This window comes from Microcaecilia unicolor, chromosome 2, assembly GCF_901765095.1.
Source record: "Microcaecilia unicolor chromosome 2, aMicUni1.1, whole genome shotgun sequence".
NCBI classification, from domain to species: Eukaryota; Metazoa; Chordata; class Amphibia; order Gymnophiona; family Siphonopidae; genus Microcaecilia; species Microcaecilia unicolor.
In genome coordinates this window covers 3998187-4016603 of record NC_044032.1, presented here as the reverse complement: position 1 = coordinate 4016603, position 18417 = coordinate 3998187, and the positions used below count along the sequence as shown (strand labels likewise).

At 47.8% G+C, this 18417-nt stretch overlaps 1 protein-coding gene across 1 annotated transcript in view; it reads right to left on the bottom strand.

Annotated features, from left to right (window-relative positions):
- Positions 1–744: 744 nt before the first annotated feature.
- Positions 745–18417, bottom strand: part of LOC115461768 — a 50604-nt gene continuing 32931 nt past the window's right edge. Inside the window, exons 7-12 of the mRNA XM_030191813.1 lie at positions 17678–17755; positions 10990–11043; positions 8093–8128; positions 7944–8006; positions 3454–3537; positions 745–1832 (exon numbers count right to left, since the gene is read on the bottom strand). Coding sequence (XP_030047673.1) covers positions 1627–1832; positions 3454–3537; positions 7944–8006; positions 8093–8128; positions 10990–11043; positions 17678–17755 — 521 coding nt within the window. The 3' untranslated portion in view covers positions 745–1626. The remainder of the gene's footprint in view (positions 1833–3453; positions 3538–7943; positions 8007–8092; positions 8129–10989; positions 11044–17677; positions 17756–18417) is intronic.

Genomic DNA, 18417 nt, shown 5'->3' with positions numbered 1-18417 from the left:
GGCTTAAATTGTACTAATTTTATAGAATTTTAATTTATACATTACACATGGAGAAGATTTCTCATGGCTCAAGTAAGCGTTTTTCAACCTGTGTGCTGCGAGAGTTGAGGGTCAAAGTGTTGTTGTCTCTAGTGGTCGGTGGCAGCGATTTATGCAGAGCGTTCTTTCCGACATTAACTTCCTGCTTCTGCATAGGGAGTGGGTGGGGAGAAGATAAATGCTGAACTATTTGTGAGGGTGGATGGTGGGGGGGGGGGACAGCTTTATGTTGGCCTATTTGTGGGGCAGGGGGGAGCAGGTAAAATGCTGGGCCATGTTTGGGGGGGGGGGGGGGGTGCCTTGACATTTTAGCGCTGTGCAAGCTTGCTGTGAGATGACAAAGACTGAAAATCTCTGGCTCAGGCAGCAACATTTTACATAAATCCTTAACACCCAGAGCAATTCTCTTCTCCAGAAGCTGAACATGTCAGACTTTGCTCTTAAAATCAGAATTAAAACATGATACAAAAGGGTTTCTCTCTGGTGTCCTTCACAAGAGCACAGTCCACCATTTACTGCAAGAAATGAAATAACCCGACTGGCTATTGCTCTAATGATTTTTTTTTCCAGGCAGGAGGACATCAGTGTGCTGCAGCGTCTGCCTCACCAGGATATGGTGCCCATCACAGTGTTTGCAGCTGACAATGGTCTCACTCAGATCTATTTAGACTATATGTGTGAGATACTCATCAAATGAGGGTTGTTGGGGGGGCGGAGGAGATCTGGCAGCCTTGCAGTGCACCCATTAGTCACAATTTTGAAAGAGCCCACGTACTAGAGAAACTGTCGGGTAAGGTACGCATGCTAAAGTGTCCCTGTGCGTTGCATCTACGACTTGCAGAGGCAGCAAGGGAGGGGGAGAAAAGAGGAGGGGGTAAAATCCCACATCCATATCCCAACCTAACCACACCTATGAGAATAATACATGTGCTATGGAAGCCTGCGTGTAATTTTAGCCACTTCAGAAAGGCAATTTTCAACCAGGACAAAAGACGTGTAAATCCCTCTAAATGTAGCTGGACTTGTCCTTCTGGTGGCTGATGATGACCCCTGAACCTGATGAATCATCCACAAACCATCATCTCTACTCAGTTTAAAAAAGTGACAGCTGTGTAATTCCAGTCTGCGTTGCAACGATTCCTGCGTTGGCCAGGGAATGTCTTTCTAAGATCAAGATATTCAAATTGTCTTTACATTTATGTCCATGATTAAGTTCCTGCTGCTTCTTCTCGTGTCCATTAGCCAAAGTCAAATTTCTTTCCAATGATGAGTGCATAAACCCATCTTACTTAGATCCCATATTGTGTAGGGGCCGTCCTCAAGCAATGGCCACGTCACAAGGTCTGCTGCTCCTGCCGCTGTCAGCATTCCAGAAAGACAAGGGAAGCTTGCCTGATATTTATCCGTGGTCTCAAGCTCCTGCAATGTCTTGGCCACCTGCACAGGATGTGAGAGACGAGGAGATTGCTTGGATCCTCACCCCCCACGGATCTCGTAAGCTCGCCCAAGACAAGCTCCTGCAGTGTCTTCCACCTGCACCAGGTGCCTGAGATGAGGAGTGGGTGGGACATGGGACCACTGGGCTCTTCACTCCACCTGATTCCTGTGATGAGCTTTCAGGAGCATTTCTTGCAGGGTCTCTCCCACTTGTAGCAGGTTGTCGGAGATGAGGTTCAGATGAGAAACGGTGTCATTGGCGAGGCTCTCCAAGAGCACCTGCTGCTGCTGGGAGGTGTGCAGAAGCTGCGTCAGGATCTGTTGCATGCTCTGCAGAAGAGACACCACTGACCCACCTGAAAAACAGTCACACAGAAGAGTGCGATATATCAATAAACTGTACTATAATCCAATAGTAAAGTCAGAGAGATCAGCCTTGCTGAACATTTCATGTCACTGAGAACTCTGGATTATAGATAATACATTTTAGAGCAGCACAGAACAAGACGACAATGCCTGGAACCCAAGACTGCAGAAGGCTCCCAGCTCTTACCCTCTGCTCACAGCATGCGACATCCAGGGCCCTTTTCCTCAACTGTTCACTTTCCACTCAGACCTGGGCTCTGTTATCCCCCCCCCCCCCCCCCCCACACACACACACACAATGTGACCACCTTGAACTCAAACTGTCTCTGGGCTTCCTGAACATTGAAATGTATATATTTTGTTTTATTGCATCACAGTGTAAGAACATACAGTCATATATTACTACTACTTGACATTTCTAAAGCGCTACTAGGGTTACGCAGCGCTGTACAAACATAGGACAGTCCCTGCTCAAGGAGCTTACAATCTAAAGGACAAATGTACAGTCAGTCAAATAGGGGCAATCAAATTGGGTCAGTCTAGATTTCCTGAATAGGTTAGGTGCCGAAGGGGACATTGAAGAGGTGGGCTTTGAGCAAGGATTTGAAGATGGGCAGGGAGGGGGCTTGGCGTAAGGGCTCAGGAAGTTTATTCCAAGCACAGGGTGAGGCGAGGCAGAAAGGGCGGAGCCTGGAGTTGGCGGTGGTGGAGAAGGGTACTGAGAGGAGGGATTTGTCTTGAGAGCGGAGGTTACGGGTAGGAACGTAAGGGGAGATGAGGGTAGAGGTAAGGAGGGGCTGCAGATCGAGTGCATTTGTAGGTGAGTAGGAGAAGCTTGAACTGTATGCGGTACCTGATCGGAAGCCAGTGAAGTGACTTGAGGAGAGGGGTGATATGAGTATATCGGTCCAGGCGGAAGATAAGACGTGCAGCAGAGTTCTGAATGAACTGAAGGGGGGATAGATGGCTAAGTGGGAGGCCAGTGAGGAGTAGGTTGCAGTAGTCAAGGCAAGAGGTAATGAGAGCGTGGACGAGAGTACGGGTGGTGTGCTCAGAGAGGAAAAGGCAAATTTTGCTAATGTTATAGAGGAAGAAGCGACAGGTCTTGGCTATCTGCTGGATATGAGCGGAGAGGGAGGAGTCGAAGATGACTCCGAGGTTGCGGGCAGATGAGAGGGGGACGATGACGGTGTTATCGACTGAGACAGAAAGTGGAGGGAGAGGGGAAGTGGGTTTTGGTGGGAAGACGATAAGCTCGGTCTTGGCCATATTATATAATATGGTTGGAAAGGTTGGACCTGCCAGCTTTCATGTGCTGTGTACAACGACAGTACTTCAAATAAACTCTTGTGACTGTACAGTGCTATGTAAACTAATGGAGCTGCATAAGGAAACATCACTGCTCTGACTGCACAGGGCTTTATAAGTGTCTGTATAGCACTGTGCAGGCAGATGGAGCTTTATAACGTTTCCAGTGCTGTAGAAGTGACTGACTATAAATCTCCAGATTCTGCACAGCACTATACAAAGAATCACTACTGCTCTGTGTCAGTGCAGTGCTCTATACACTATGCTTTGTGGTTAATACCGTGCAGATGGGAGGAGGTTTACCTTGCATGTCTGCAGCTGCGGCCTGGTTACCCAGCGTGGTCCCAGCTCCCGCTGCAGGTGAGGCTCCATGCTCTGGTGGTGCATCTATGGTACAGGAGAAGAAATGTTAGGCTGGAGAAGTAAACTGGGAATGTCTAGCAGGGTTTCTTGTAGCTCTCAAAGGCACTTCTCACCAAGGGGTAGGGGGAAAGCAATGGTCAGTGTTGTAGGGCACTGACAAGACCCCATGTCCAGTCACTAGAACAAATGCTACTCATGGAAAACTAAAAGGCATTATATGTTCAGAATTAACAAGGCTGAAGCGGTCCCCAGATTTACCCACACTGCATCGATAGATTTAATCAGAAAGCACAGCTGCATACCTGAAACAACACATTTTCCAAGGCCAGAAAAGTAAGAAGCCACATATGTGGGTACCATCATTTGACATTTCACCAGGAAGTTTCTGGTAAGTTGGGTTATCCTTGAAAGGTTTACTGGGCGTGTACAGGAATTCATGCTCTATCTGCATTGTGTGTGGCCCTGTCAGCCTTATGAAAAAGAACAAAAGAAAAGCAGCTGCAGAAGGGAAGGTTGGTAGGTTTGTGTGGCTTTTTATCCCTCTGTCCTCAAGGAATGTTACAGATCAGCAACCTTAGCATAAGGAGCAAAGCACATATGGAAATCCAACAACAGAAAATGGAAAATGAGATCCCAACAGGTACTGACTTTAACCTGTGGCTTTGTAGGTTGCTATGTGGATGGGATTTGTACGCTGTATAATGATGCACATACGAGGTTATGGGTGAATGGCATGTATTCTGCGTCCTTTCACATATATTGGGGTACGAGACTGGGCTGTCCCTTGTCTCTGTTACTATTTATTTTATCACTTGATCTGGTCCTCAGAGACATTACTGCAAATCCAGAAAGCAAGCGGGTACTCCTAGGGAATCAAACATTTAAGGTTGTAGACTCCTGCAATTCCCTCCAACCTCACTGGAGACTTACTGAATATGAAGATTATACAGGTTTTAAGTTGTTCCATCAAATTTGAGGTTTTGCCCAAATCAGTGTCTTTGCAGAGAGAATGGGGATTGGGCTTCCCATTACATTAGACAGAAAAATCATTTAGGTACCTGGGAAACCAACTCACTGCTGATAAAAACGCCATTTACTCCATTAACATGGGGCTTCTTTTAGAAACAACTAGAGAACGGTAGCACACCCTCCCAACAGCCCTGTCAGGAAGAATGCTGATTATTTATGGGACTTGGCAGAAGGGGGGGGGAGGAGTTGGGCCTCCCAGATCTCAAGATTTACAACCTGGCTTGTCTCTTACATCATTTGATTTTAAAACAATTTTACTGGAATTCAATATTCAACAATAGAACAATTATAATACAAATATAAAAGCACAAATGTCCAAAATTTCCAAGAACCTTTTGCTTGATAATGAACGCCCAAGTCTGAAAATGTTATAACCCCCCCATCCATTCCCTCCCCAGGGCAGAGTAACAAATGGAAAATTTAAATCTACATTGCTTCCAACATTCCTGACCAGATGGTAAATGATTCCTACCCTTGAGATAAAAATATTATGAGCTCAAGAAATTTAAAAGAGCTTTGCAGGGATTTTAGGACTGGAGTCTAAATATGCATGAATGTATTAATGTTTCTCTCCCCTTTGCCCTGGACACACAAGCGTTCCAGGCCGAACAGGCGATGTGTCGGATTTCTTCCCAGCATCAGTGTGGGAAGAGCCCACTTATGTAATTTAGAAGACTGGATGGGGGGTAAGTCTCAAGACTCTTATTCAATACGAACAAGATTTTTTGGCCCCTAATATTTCTATCAGTTAATGATTAGGGGTAACCTCAATTTGTCCCCCCCACCCACCCAGGATGGAGAAGGCGGCTTTCTTTCATTGGGAGGAAGAAGAGATTTTACTGTTGCTTGATGGGGCTGGGCTTCCAATTACATTTGGAGTTTTCAAAGACTTTTTCCTACTAAATGGAGAACCAGTTTGCATTTTGCCAAGTAAAGCATTCAATTAAATAAAGCTTATGTTCTTCCTCTGGGTGCAAAAATGAGGGGTTTTTTGTTGTTTGGCTTTTTGCTGGCACAGCCTTGGAATGGGCATCTATGCTTGAGATGAGGCGCCTTTAAAAACCTACATCAGTGCAACATGAGCATAGCTCACAAGAAGCGATGTGACGAAAAGACGACTCTATCCTGAGTGTTTGTGTGGCCTTAACCCAAGTCCCTGATGAAAGATTTCTTGAGCCCCGCGGTGTCGGGCGTTTCCAGGGGAAGTTGACCAACTGGTCTTACACATGAGCAAATGAGGGCGAAGCGATAGTCGTGAATCAATATTGTTCAGATAAGTTTTTGTTTTTTCATTTTTGTATTCTTTACTTTAGCTATCTGAGTAGCACTTTGCCACACGTATTATAGCACTTTTTGTAAAAAATAAACATACGAGAGCAGCCCGATGAAAGAGGTGCTATGCCACTCGGCAATTAAACAGTATTGCCTAAAAATAGTGGTTGTTGCTGAGGGCACTCTTAAAAAATGTTTCTCTAAAAATATCAAAAAATGTAAAAGAACTTGTTAAAGCATTTTGAAAATTCATACACATTGGTGCGGATGTGTGTGGATTTATATCATTGATCAATGTGTTTCAACAGTAAGCGTATAGTCTTGATTCTGTTTGGAGTACGATTACTTATTACCAATGACTGTGGGATTGATTTGTGGCCCCACAGAGGTGACATCCTGATTGGTACTAGTATTTTTCATATGGTGTCTATGTAAATTAAATCTCTTCTTTAGCATCTGACTTGTTTCTCCAATGTAGCAACCATAAAATTGTACTGCTTTGTCACCCTCCTGTCTCCATGCATATCTCCATGTCCCTCATCCACCTGTCTCTTCCTGTCTCTCACCTATCCACCCCCATCCTGTTAGACTGTCACTGAAATGCTTTGACGTTTCACTTATATATATTGTCATCTACCAACATTTGCTTATTTCCGATCTGACGAAGAAGGGCAACCTTCGAAAGCTAGTCAAGAAAGGTATTAAGTTATGTCCAATAAAAAAGGTTATCTTATTTTCTTTTGCTTTATTTATATTGATTACCTTTAAAAGTGGACTAACACGGCCACCACACCTCTCTACTCAAGATGGAGGATACTACATTTTTCCAGAAACTTGTCAAATAACATGACCCACATGCATGGCTTGCTTACCCTACTTGTTTTTGAAGAATAGTCAAGTTCACAGCTGCAATGGGTAAAATCACGACTGGCTTCTTCCTTAAGGCCTGGAACTTACTGTTAGTTCCAAATAAAGCTATTTTAATAAACGTGGCTGCTCTCTATCAAGCCAAAGCTTTCATCCTGAGGAGTCCTTCCTAAGGCAGACACTGTTACTAGGGAAGAAGGTCTACATGCATGTCCTGGGTTTTCCAGAGATTTACATTTTCTTTGTAGTAACAGAAAGGGCCAATAAATAAGCTCATTTTACCCATAGGTATTCTCAAAATGGTGACTCATGATATTCAGCTTCATAAAGAATAAGCATTACTTCACCGGACTTTGCCCTTGGAGTTTTCAGGAGACTTATCAGATTTATAAGAAAGAAAAGCCATTCTTATTAAGACATAGTAACATAGTAAATGATGGCAGAAAAAGACCTGCACGGTCCATCCAGTCTGCCCTACAAGATAAACTCATATGTGCTACTTTTTGTGTATACCTTACCTTGATTTGTACCTGTCCTTTTCAGGGCACAGACCGTGTAAGTCTGCCCAGCACTATCCCCACCTCCCAACCACCAGCCCCGCCTCCCACCACCGGCTCTGGCACAGACCGTGTAAGTCTGCCCAGCACTATCCCCGCCTCCCAACCACCAGCCCCGCCTCCCACCACCAGCTCTGGCATAGACCGTGTAAGTCTGCCCAACACTATCCCCGCCTCCAAACCACCAGTCCCGCCTCCCACCACCGGCTCTGGCACAGACTGTATAACTGCCCAGCACTATCCCCGCCTCCCAACCACCAGTCCCGCCTCCCACCACCGGCTCTGGCACAGACCGTGTAAGTCTGCCCAGCACTATCCCCGCTCCCCAACCACCAGCCCCGCCTCCCACCACCGGCTCTGGCACAGACCGTATAAGTCTGCCAACCACCAGCCCCGCCTCCCACCACCAGCTCTGGCACAGACCGTGTAAGTCTGCCCAGCACTATCCCCACCTCCCAACCACCAGCCCCGCCTCCCACCACCGGCTCTGGCACAGACCGTATAAGTCTGCCCAGCACTATCCCCGCCTTCCAACCACCAGCCCCGCCTCCCACCACTGGCTCTGGCACAGACCGTATAAGTCTGCCCAGCACTATCCCCGCCTCCCGCTCTGCCACCCAATCTCAGCTAAGCTCCTTAGGATCCACTCCTTCTGAACAGGATTCAGAAGGAATGGATCCTAAGACAGGTGTGTTAACGTCTTACCAGCCTCTTTCTCTGTATTCTCCTGCTTTATGGATAGTGATGGGACAAAGGAGGTAACCGAGTCTGCAATGAAAAAACAAGACAATCAGAACAGAGAGCGTCAGGAACAGAACAAGAATCAAGAGCGACAACTGGTAACATGAACTTACTGATAATAGGGATAGTGGGGAAACAGGAGCTGCTGTCTGTAATGAGAAGCCACAAAGAGTCAGAGAAATGACAACTACATTTGAAAGACAAGACTGTCATCCCCCTCTGATTCAAGCCTTCACCCATTCATAGGCTCAGTCTCTCATACATAAGAAGGAAACCTCCAATTCTAATAGAATCACTTCAACGCCTGCCAGGAAAACGCACCTAGGAGCAGGAGAATTATTTCACCTGGGTCAGTGTTGGGACATAGCTAACTGGTCAAGTTTTCAGGCTACACACAATGAATACACATGAGATAAACACATTTGCACGTGCTACTTCTGTTACATACAAATCTTACGCAAACTGACTGTGGGTATCCTGAAAATCCAACTAGTTGGGGCTGTCCCGATAACTGGACTGAGAACCACTGAAGGAACAGTAAAGGAAGGCAAGAGAAAACACGGTAACAGAGAAAAATGACGGCAGATAAAGACCATGTAGTCTATCCAGTCTGCCCCTCCATACCATCTGCTATTCCTTCTTCTCAGAGATACTATACTTGTCCCAAGCTTTCTTAAATTGAGGAGATATGGTCTGTCTCTATCACTTCCACTGGGAGGCCGTCCCCATGCAATTACCACCCTATTCCAGTATGGTTTACAAAAACGATTGGAGAGAAAAGAAGATAGCATTCAGAAGGTACAAAAGGTCTCAGAAAAAGAAACTGGGGAGCAAAGATATAAGTGGAAGAAAATAGTAGCGAAGGAGACAAATTAAGCTGATGAGACTTTCTTCAGGTATCTCAATGACAGGAGAAAGTGCAGAGATGAGACTGCAAGACAGAGAAGAGGAAAGGAAAGGAAAGGAGGACTGGGCAGACTTATACGGTCTGTGCCAGAGCCGGTGGTGGGAGGCGGGGATAGTGCTGGGCAGACTTATACGGTCTGTGCCACAGCCGGTGGTGGGAGGCGGGGATAGTGCTGGGCAGACTTATACGGTCTGTGCCGGGGCTGGTGGTTGGGCGGTGGGGATAGTGTGCCAGAGCCGGTGGTGGGAGGCGGGGATAGTGCTGGGCAGACTTATACGGTCTGTGCCAGAGCCGGTGGTGGGAGGCGGGGATAGTGCTGGGCAGACTTATACGGTCTGTGCCGGGGCTGGTGGTTGGGCGGTGGGGATAGTGTGCCAGAGCCGGTGGTGGGAGGCAGGGATAGTGCTGGGCAGACTTATACGGTCTGTGCCAGAGCCGGTGGTGGGAGGCGGGGATAGTGCTGGGCAGACTTATACGGTCTGTGCCAGAGCCGGTGGTGGGAGGCGGGGATAGTGCTGGTCAGACTTATACGGTCTGTGCCAGAGCCGGTGGTGGGAGGCGGGGATAGTGCTGGGCAGACTTATACGGTCTGTGCCGGGGCTGGTGGTTGGGCGGTGGGGATAGTGTGCCAGAGCCGGTGGTGGGAGGCAGGGATAGTGCTGGGCAGACTTATACGGTCTGTGCCAGAGCCGGTGGTGGGAGGCGGGGATAGTGCTGGGCAGACTTATACGGTCTGTGCCGGGGCTGGTGGTTGGGCGGTGGGGATAGTGTGTCAGAGCCGGTGGTGAGAGGCAGGGATAGTGCTGGGCAGACTTATACGGTCTGTGCCAGAGCCGGTGGTGGGAGGCGGGGATAGTGCTGGGCAGACTTATACGGTCTGTGCCAGAGCCGGTGGTGGGAGGCGGGGATAGTGCTGGGCAGACTTATACGGTCTGTGCCAGAGCCGGTGGTGGGAGGCAGGGATAGTGCTGGGCAGACTTATACGGTCTGTGCCAGAGCCGGTGGTGGGAGGCGGGGATAGTGCTGGGCAGACTTATACGGTCTGTGCCGGGGCTGGTGGTTGGGCGGTGGGGATAGTGTGCCAGAGCCGGTGGTGGGAGGCAGGGATAGTGCTGGGCAGACTTATACGGTCTGTGCCAGAGCCGGTGGTGGGAGGCGGGGATAGTGCTGGGCAGACTTATACGGTCTGTGCCGGGGCTGGTGGTTGGGCGGTGGGGATAGTGTGCCAGAGCCGGTGGTGGGAGGCAGGGATAGTGCTGGGCAGACGTATACGGTCTGTGCCAGAGCCGGTGGTGGGAGGCGGGGATAGTGCTGGGCTATACGGTCTGTGCCGGGGCTGGTGGTTGGGCGGTGGGGATAGTGTGCCAGAGCCGGTGGTGGGAGGCAGGGATAGTGCTGGGCAGACTTATACGGTCTGTGCCAGAGCCGGTGGTGGGAGGCGGGGATAGTGCTGGGCAGACTTATACGGTCTGTGCCGGGGCTGGTGGTTGGGCGGTGGGGATAGTGTGCCAGAGCCGGTGGTGGGAGGCAGGGATAGTGCTGGGCAGACTTATACGGTCTGTGCCAGAGCCGGTGGTGGGAGGCGGGGATAGTGCTGGGCAGACTTATATGGTCTGTGCCGGGGCTGGTGGTTGGGCGGTGGGGATAGTGTGCCAGAGCCGGTGGTGGGAGGCGGGGATAGTGCTGGGCAGACTTATACGGTCTGTGCCAGAGCCGGTGGTGGGAGGCGGGGATAGTGCTGGGCAGACTTATACGGTCTGTGCCCTGAAGAGCACAGGTACAAATCAAAGTAGGGTATACACAAAAGTAGCACACATGAGTTGTCTTGTTGGGCAGACTGGATGGACCGTGCATTTCTTTTTCTGCCGTCATCTACTATGTTACTATGACATGACCGCTGATTGTCGACAGTGTAAATAAGGTGGTGGGGTAGATGTCATTTCATTTACATAAGACAGCCAACACACCTGAAAAGTACATAAAATTATGTTAACATTCTTGGCTTAGGACAGGTTAATATTAGTTAATATGCCAAACAGTCTACAGACTGTCATCTTAATGATCAAAATCCCCTGCTGTCTGTGGGACACTGGTGATGCTTACGTGACAGAGGAAAGGGAGTCATCTGAGCCTTTAGTATCTCCGCTGAACAGCTGGCTGCAAGCAATTAAAAAACAAGAATTAAACCTACGCTTGTCCTTTCAAAGTTTTCAGTGTACCTGAAGATTTAAAAATTTCTGAAGAAACATTGAAAAATGAAGGCAGATAAAGACCATATGGCTTATCCAATCTGTCCAATCATGCCATTACTATCCCTTCCTCTCCCTTAAAGATCCTACGTATTTGTCTCAAGCTTTCTTACCTTACCGACCCAACATAAAAAACCTGGAAACCTGCAACATAACGAAACCAAAGACCGTAATGGACATATCCTAACTCTTCCTCTCCCTCTTTAAGTTCCCCCCAATTGTATTTACCATACATGTACCTCATTCTACCACAATATCACCTTGTATCTGTTCATACCGGAATCAGCTAACGCTGTTTATGGTACTATGTAAGACACATTGAGCCTGCAAATAGGTGGGAAAATGTGGGATACAAATGTACCAAATAAATAAATAAATACCGTTTTCATTTCTACCACTTCCAAGGCCGTTCCGCAAATTCACCACCCTTTCCATGAAGTAGCATTTGTTCACGTTACTTCTGAGCCTACCCCCCTTTCGTTTTTATCTTACGCCCCCTCGATCCAGAGTTTCTGTTCAGTTGAAAGACTCGCTTCCTGTGCATTTATGCCACATTGGCATTTAAATGTCTCCATGTGGGGAGAGTTAGTTTCTTTCTAGTCTTGTCCCTTAGGTTGTGGACTATAAGAGTTCAAATTTCTAACCTATACCACAGTGAGGATGTTATCTATTTTCAAGCTATAAGATATGGGGAGGGGGGGGGGTGTTCTTTCTTTGTATTTGAATTATTCCCATTGCTTAGTGGGTTGTTGGTTTGTTTGTTTTTTTTTTTGCTTCACTTTGTGTGGATTTGCCACTGTTCTGTTCAATGTTCTTATTATTGAATAAAAACAGATTTTTGAAATAAATGTCTATCATATCTCCCCCTCTCCTGTCTTTCTTCCAAAGTATACGTATCGAGATCTTTAAGTCTGTTCCCATACACTTTACGATCAAGACCACCAACCATTTTAGTAGCCACTCTCCGGACCGACTCCATCCTATTTCTCTTTGAAGGTGGGGTCTCCAGAATTGTACACAATGGTAAGGTCTCACCAGAGTTTTATACAGGGGTATCACCACCTCCTTTTTCCTACTGGTCATTCCTCTCCCTATGCACCCAAGTATCCTTCTAGCTTTCACCATCACCTTTTCTACCCGTTTGGCCACCTTAAGATCATCACATACGGTCAACATCCAAGTTCACTCACCTCCTACAAGAGGCTTTTGATAAAGTTTTTACACTAAATTTTATATCTGCCCTCTTGGGAAGGAGAACAAATATTTGAGAAAGCACTTATATCCACCAGACGCATAATTCTGTACTTATAAGTTTAAAGAAACATTATACATTGCTGATATTGGGAGTTGTGGGTTTTCGTAAGCTTTGAATATTTATTCAGTGTTATGTTTCTCCAACAAACTAATAAAATTTTTTTCTTTTTGTTACATTTGTACCCCGCACTTTCCCACTCATGGCAGGCTCAATGTGGCTTACATGGGGCAATGGAGGGTTAAGTGACTTGCCCAGAGTCACAAGGAGCTGTCTGTGCCTGAAGTGGGAATTGAACTCAGTTCCTCAAGACCAAAGTCCACCACCCTAACCACTAGGCCACTCCTCCTCCACTGTTACTACTATTTGAGATTCTACATGGAATGTTGCTATTCCACTAGCAACATTCCATGTAGAAGTCGGCCCTTGCAGATCACCAATGTGGCCGCGCAGGCTTCTGCTTCTGTAAGTCTGACATCCTGCAAGTGTCAGACTCACAGAAACAGAAGCCTGCGCAGCCTTCTACATGGAATGTTGCTAGTGGAATAGCAACATTCTGTGTAGAATCTCCAATAGTAGCAACAGAATCTCAGTAGTAGCAACATTCCATGTAGAATCTCCAATAGTAGCAACATTCCATGTAGAATCTCCAGTAGTATCTATTTTATTTTTGTTACATTTGTACCCTGCACTTTCCCACTCATGGCAGGCTCAATGCGGCTTACATGGGGCAATGGAGGGTTAAGTGACTTGCCCAGACTCACAAGGAGCTGCCTGTGCCTGAAGTAGGAATCGAACTCAGTTCCTCAGTTCCCCAGGACCAAAGTCCACCACCCTAACCACTAGGCCACTCCTCAATTAAGTGGCCTTTACGAAAATAAAAAACTCGATAAAGCTTTAAACACATATACGGTTACACATACAAAAATATTTATATGTGTGTGCTTAGAACCCGTGGGCAACTCTGGAAGGGGGATCTTGATCTTCCAGGAGGGGGTTGGCAACACTTCAGTCCAGGATCTGGAAGTTAACCAGGTACTGGCTTCTCCTGGCCGTTTAAATCGCTTTGAATATCTACCCCTTCACTTTTACAGTTTTTGCAGCTAGTTACACTGGAAGGAGGTAGGGCGGGCTCACTCACACCGGGAGGGGGGTGGGGGAGGAGACTCAAGTACTGTAGGGACTTTAAGCTCAGAAAAATGTCCAGGCATATTATCCATCCATTTACCTTCTGGACACCGATGTAAAAAACATTCTGCTGACTCCTGAAGACAGAGACACAGTGGGCAATCCTAACCGCCTGAGTCCTGCACAACTCACAGGGCCCCCCCAACACGGACACAATGTGCAAAGTTTGCCCATGTCTTAACCCGGTGGTGTAGCTAGGACTGAAAGTGTCCTGGCCAGAAAAACGAAGATAGGTCCCTATAGCATCTCTCCCTAGTCAGTGGGGACTGAAGGAGAGGAGAATCCCCTGCAGAGCTCCAGTCAAGGACTGGGAAGGGAGTGCATGTGGGTTATGTAGGCCAGTACCTAAGACAGTAGGGAGTGTGGTATGCCTCTGTTGTGGGGGGAAAAGTCTGTGGTTGTGCAGATCAGGAGATCCGGTGGTGGTGTGATGTGTGGAAATGCACCACGCGAGACACTTGTGGATAATTCAAGACAAACCATGTGTATTTAACAGACCAAGGAGAGGGGGTGTTGGCTGCATAGAGTCTTCTAAGGTGGTGGCAATATTGTCTGAAATGGGTCTGCAGGAAGAGTGCAATGGAGAGTGTAGAAAACACCCGCCCCCCACTCCCACTTCCTTTAGGGCCTATAAAACATTTTTATAATCTGGGAACTGGGAGGAGGTGAGTGCAGCACTTATCTCTGGCAGTTCACCTGCCCCGTCACCTCCTGGTCTTCATCGTTTCCCCTCTTCTCCACCCACACACAACCGGGCAACCAGTGAAGTGCTTAAGTGTTTTACTTTGGGCTCCTGCAAGGCCAAATTCTTGTGGTATGAACTGTGAGATCATGGCTCCTTTTACAAGATTTCACCCCTGTAGCAGCCCAAGGTGAAGCGCTTGAGCGCTTTATTAGCTGCCTGGCCACATGGGAGGCTGAAACGATGAAAATCAAGATTGGGAAGCAGTGTAGCAACAGCACTGTTAGAAGCAGTGTAATGTGCCCCCTATCTCAGTATTTTTATTTTATTTTTTAAATGCCAAAATTGAACCTTCATCGGTCCAACAGCAAGTAGCCCCTATCAATGGGTTACCATGGGTTTTTTTTTGCTGGGTTCACTCAATGGTAGCTACACCCCTGGCTTAATCTGGTCCCGCTCATGACAACAGATGTTACTTGGCAATACACATAGCAAACCAATAAGAAAAATGATTCTGAAGTGGTTTGCACACCACAATTAGTGGCCTAGTGGTTAGGGTGGTGGACTTTGGTCCTGGGGAACTGAGGAACTGAGTTGGATTCCCACTTCAGGCACAGGCAGCTCCTTGTGACTCTGGGCAAGTCACTTAACCCTCCATTGCCCCATGTAAGCCGCATTGAGCCTGCCATGAGTGGGAAAGCGCAGGGTACAAATGTAACAAAAATAAAATAGATACTATTGGAGATTCTACATGGAATGTTGCTACTATTGGAGATTCTACATGGAATGTTACTACTATTGGAGGTTCTGTTGCTACTATTGGAGATTCTACATGGAATGTTGCTATTCCACTAGCAACATTCCATGTAGAAGGCTGCGCAGGCTTCTGTTTCTGTGAGTCTGACGTTCAGGACGTCAGACTCACAGAAGCAGAAGCAGAAGCCTGCGCGGCCACATTGGTGATCTGCAAGGGCCGACTTCTAGTGGAATAGCAACATTCCATGTAGAATCTCAAATAGTACCAACAGTGGAGGAGTGGCCTAGTGGTTAGGGTGGTGGACTTTGGTCCTGGGGAACTGAGTTCAAGTCCCACTTCAGGCACAGGCAGCTCCTTGTGACTCTGGGCAAGTCACTTAAGCCTCCATTGCCCCATGTAAGCTGTATTGAGCCTGCCATGAGTGGGAAAGCGCAGGGTACAAATGTAACAAAAATAAAATTAAGGAAATAATTCACGTTACCCGTGTGCATCCTTGGGGTCTGCATGCGTGTTTATGTGCTGAGCATGTATTATGTCTGTAGGGGAGTTAGGAGGACTTGAGGAGTAAAATCTATACTAAGAACCTATAGACGCTCCAGTTTCAATCAAGCTTCCCAATAATCTACACATTTACTAAAAGGAGAAGAGTCCTCAGAAACCCTCACACCAAGTTCTGGGGTTAACAATCAGCAAATAACTTACGCTGGTATCAATAACTTAGTGATAAATAAATAACAAAGGCAATGCTGCTTATTCACAAAAAAGACAGCATGTAACTTTCCTTCAATGTTAAATTTAGAACAGCAGCACTTAACTATAGTGGCAGTTGCGGGGGAGGGGGGGGCAGTCCGCGTACAGGTGTGGCGGTTGCAGGGGGGGGGCAGTCCACGTACAGGTGTGGCGGTTGCAAGGGAGGGGCAGTCCACGTACAGGTGTGGCGGTTGCAAGGGAGGGGCAGTCCGCGTACAGGTGTGGCGGTTGCAAGGGAGGGGCAGTCCACGTACAGGTGTGGCGGTTGCAAGGGAGGGGCAGTCCACGTACAGGTGTGGCGGTTGCAAGGGAGGGGCAGTCCACGTACAGGTGTGGCGGTTGCAAGGGAGGGGCAGTCCACGTACAGGTGTGGCGGTTGCAAGGGAGGGGCAGTCCACGTACAGGTGTGGCGGTTGCAAGGGAGGGGCAGTCCGCGTACAGGTGTGGCGGTTGCAAGGGAGGGGCAGTCCACGTACAGGTGTGGCGGTTGCAAGGGAGGGGCAGTCCACGTACAGGTGTGGCGGTTGCAAGGGAGGGGCAGTCCACGTACAGGTGTGGCGGTTGCAAGGGAGAGGCAGTCCACGTACAGGTGTGGCGGTTGCAAGGGAGGGGCAGTCCGCGTACAGGTGTGGCGGTTGCAAGGGAGGGGCAGTCCACGTACAGGTGTGGCGGTTGCAAGGGAGGGGCAGTCCACGTACAGGTGTGGCGGTTGCAAGGGAGGGGCAGTCCACGTACAGGTGTGGCGGTTGCAAGGGAGGGGCAGTCCATGTACAGGTGTGGCGGTTGCAAGGGAGGGGCAGTTCATGTACAGGTGTGGCGGTTGCAAGGGAGGGGCAGTCCACGTACAGGTGCGGCAGTTGCAGGGGGGGGGAAGGTTTGCGTAGAGGTGTGGCAGTTGTGGGCGGGAGGTCGGGGAAATCTGCGTAGAGATGTGGCAGTGGGTTGTTTTCGGCCTGGAGGGCAGTTTGGGGGCTTGGAAGAGCAGGGACTGTCACCTTTTATAACTGCCCTCGCCCTGTTCTCTATGCTACTGCAGCTGGAACAATTTTCCTATAGAAATGCGCTGGGCCATATTTTGGGGAGCTTATTTTTCTGGAATCCCTAGACCACTTGGGCCCATGTTTGAACTCAAATGTGTCCTTTTACTAGTTTCCCCCCCCCCCCCCCCCCCCCCCCCCATGCTAATTTTCAGCTCATTCTGTTCAATTTCTGGAGAGTTATTTTGCTCCCGGACATTCTCAACCCCTTTGGCACAATTCTTTAGAACTTCCACTGGGTTGGAAAGAATTAAAAAGTTAATTAAATTGGCTGAGAACTTTCCTCCTTCAATATAGCCAGAAGACTGCACTTTTATCTACAATGAGAGGTGGCATTTCCAGGTATAGGAAGTTAATGCACAGACTACGCTTTTGCTTCTATGGATACTGTGTTCCCTAGAAAGGGTATCCATAGAAAACGCAGGTGCAAAAGTCCATTGGCGCTTGGTACCTGCAACAAGTTAGAAGTACAAAAGTTCATGCATCCTTCCATTATGAAAGCTACAGTAAAGGCTACCGTGAACTAATGAGGACAATTTTAAAATCGATTGTTGCAGTTGTCTGGGTCTTGCTGCATCCGAGTTAGTGGAACCGACTTTTCAGCCGTCGTGCTGTGGTTTTCTTCAAGGTATGCTGCGAGGTCTGTAGTTTGACTTTATATACAGCGGATTCTCAAACCTGACTGGCTGGGGTTTGAGGCGAGTTTGCTGGGAAAGTCCATTAGTCACAAATTTGAATTTTGGCGCCAGCTGCGGAAGCCTAAGAGAACATTTTTAAAACTGCCCCCATAATCTAACTGATGGCTATCAGAGCACTGGCATGAAAATATGGTTTGACAGAAGACTGTGAACACAACTTAACGTATGCGATACTTACAAAGCAGTGGTTCGGTCTTTAAGCGATGGCACGCTGACAAAGGAGAAATACCTGCTGTTTCCTGACTGATAGGGTACTCTGAAAAAGAAGAGGGAATCCACATTACTTTAGATCAAGCGACAGACTCATGGTTAAGATGACAGAAGGCTGAGTGTTCCCACCCACCTATCTGAGGGGCTCATAATGCTTTGTGCTGGAATGTTACCCGACTGTATGTTATGGGTCACGTGCTGGATTTAAGATGTGTTACCCTGCTGCAGCTCATTCCTCATTATGTACCAGATGCAACTCTTGTCTTTATAAGTCTGGGTCAGATGGATTATTGGATCCTCAGAGGAAGCAACACCATCTAGCTGCTGCCTTCCTCAATCAAAAAAAAAGCAGTGATCAACCTCAGCCTAAAGAAACTAAACACTGACTAGAGAGTTGCACGGAAACTCTCCATCCCCGCTCGTCCCTGCTGGGATCTTACCCATCCCCATCCATCCCCGCAAAAATGTAACCCATCCCAACCTGTCCCTGCAAGAATTTAACCCATCCCCACCCGTCCCCGCAAGAATTTAATGGTACGTAAAAGAAAATTCCAGTCAGCTCCCTCACTCTCTCTGGATTTGAGACACAACACTGTAGGCAAGGAAGGAATGGAAGCTAAAATTTGGAACATTCTGATGTGTACATGTAAGATTTGTCTCTGATTTACTGGTACTGTGTGCTGAGAGGTCACCACATGCACGCGCCAG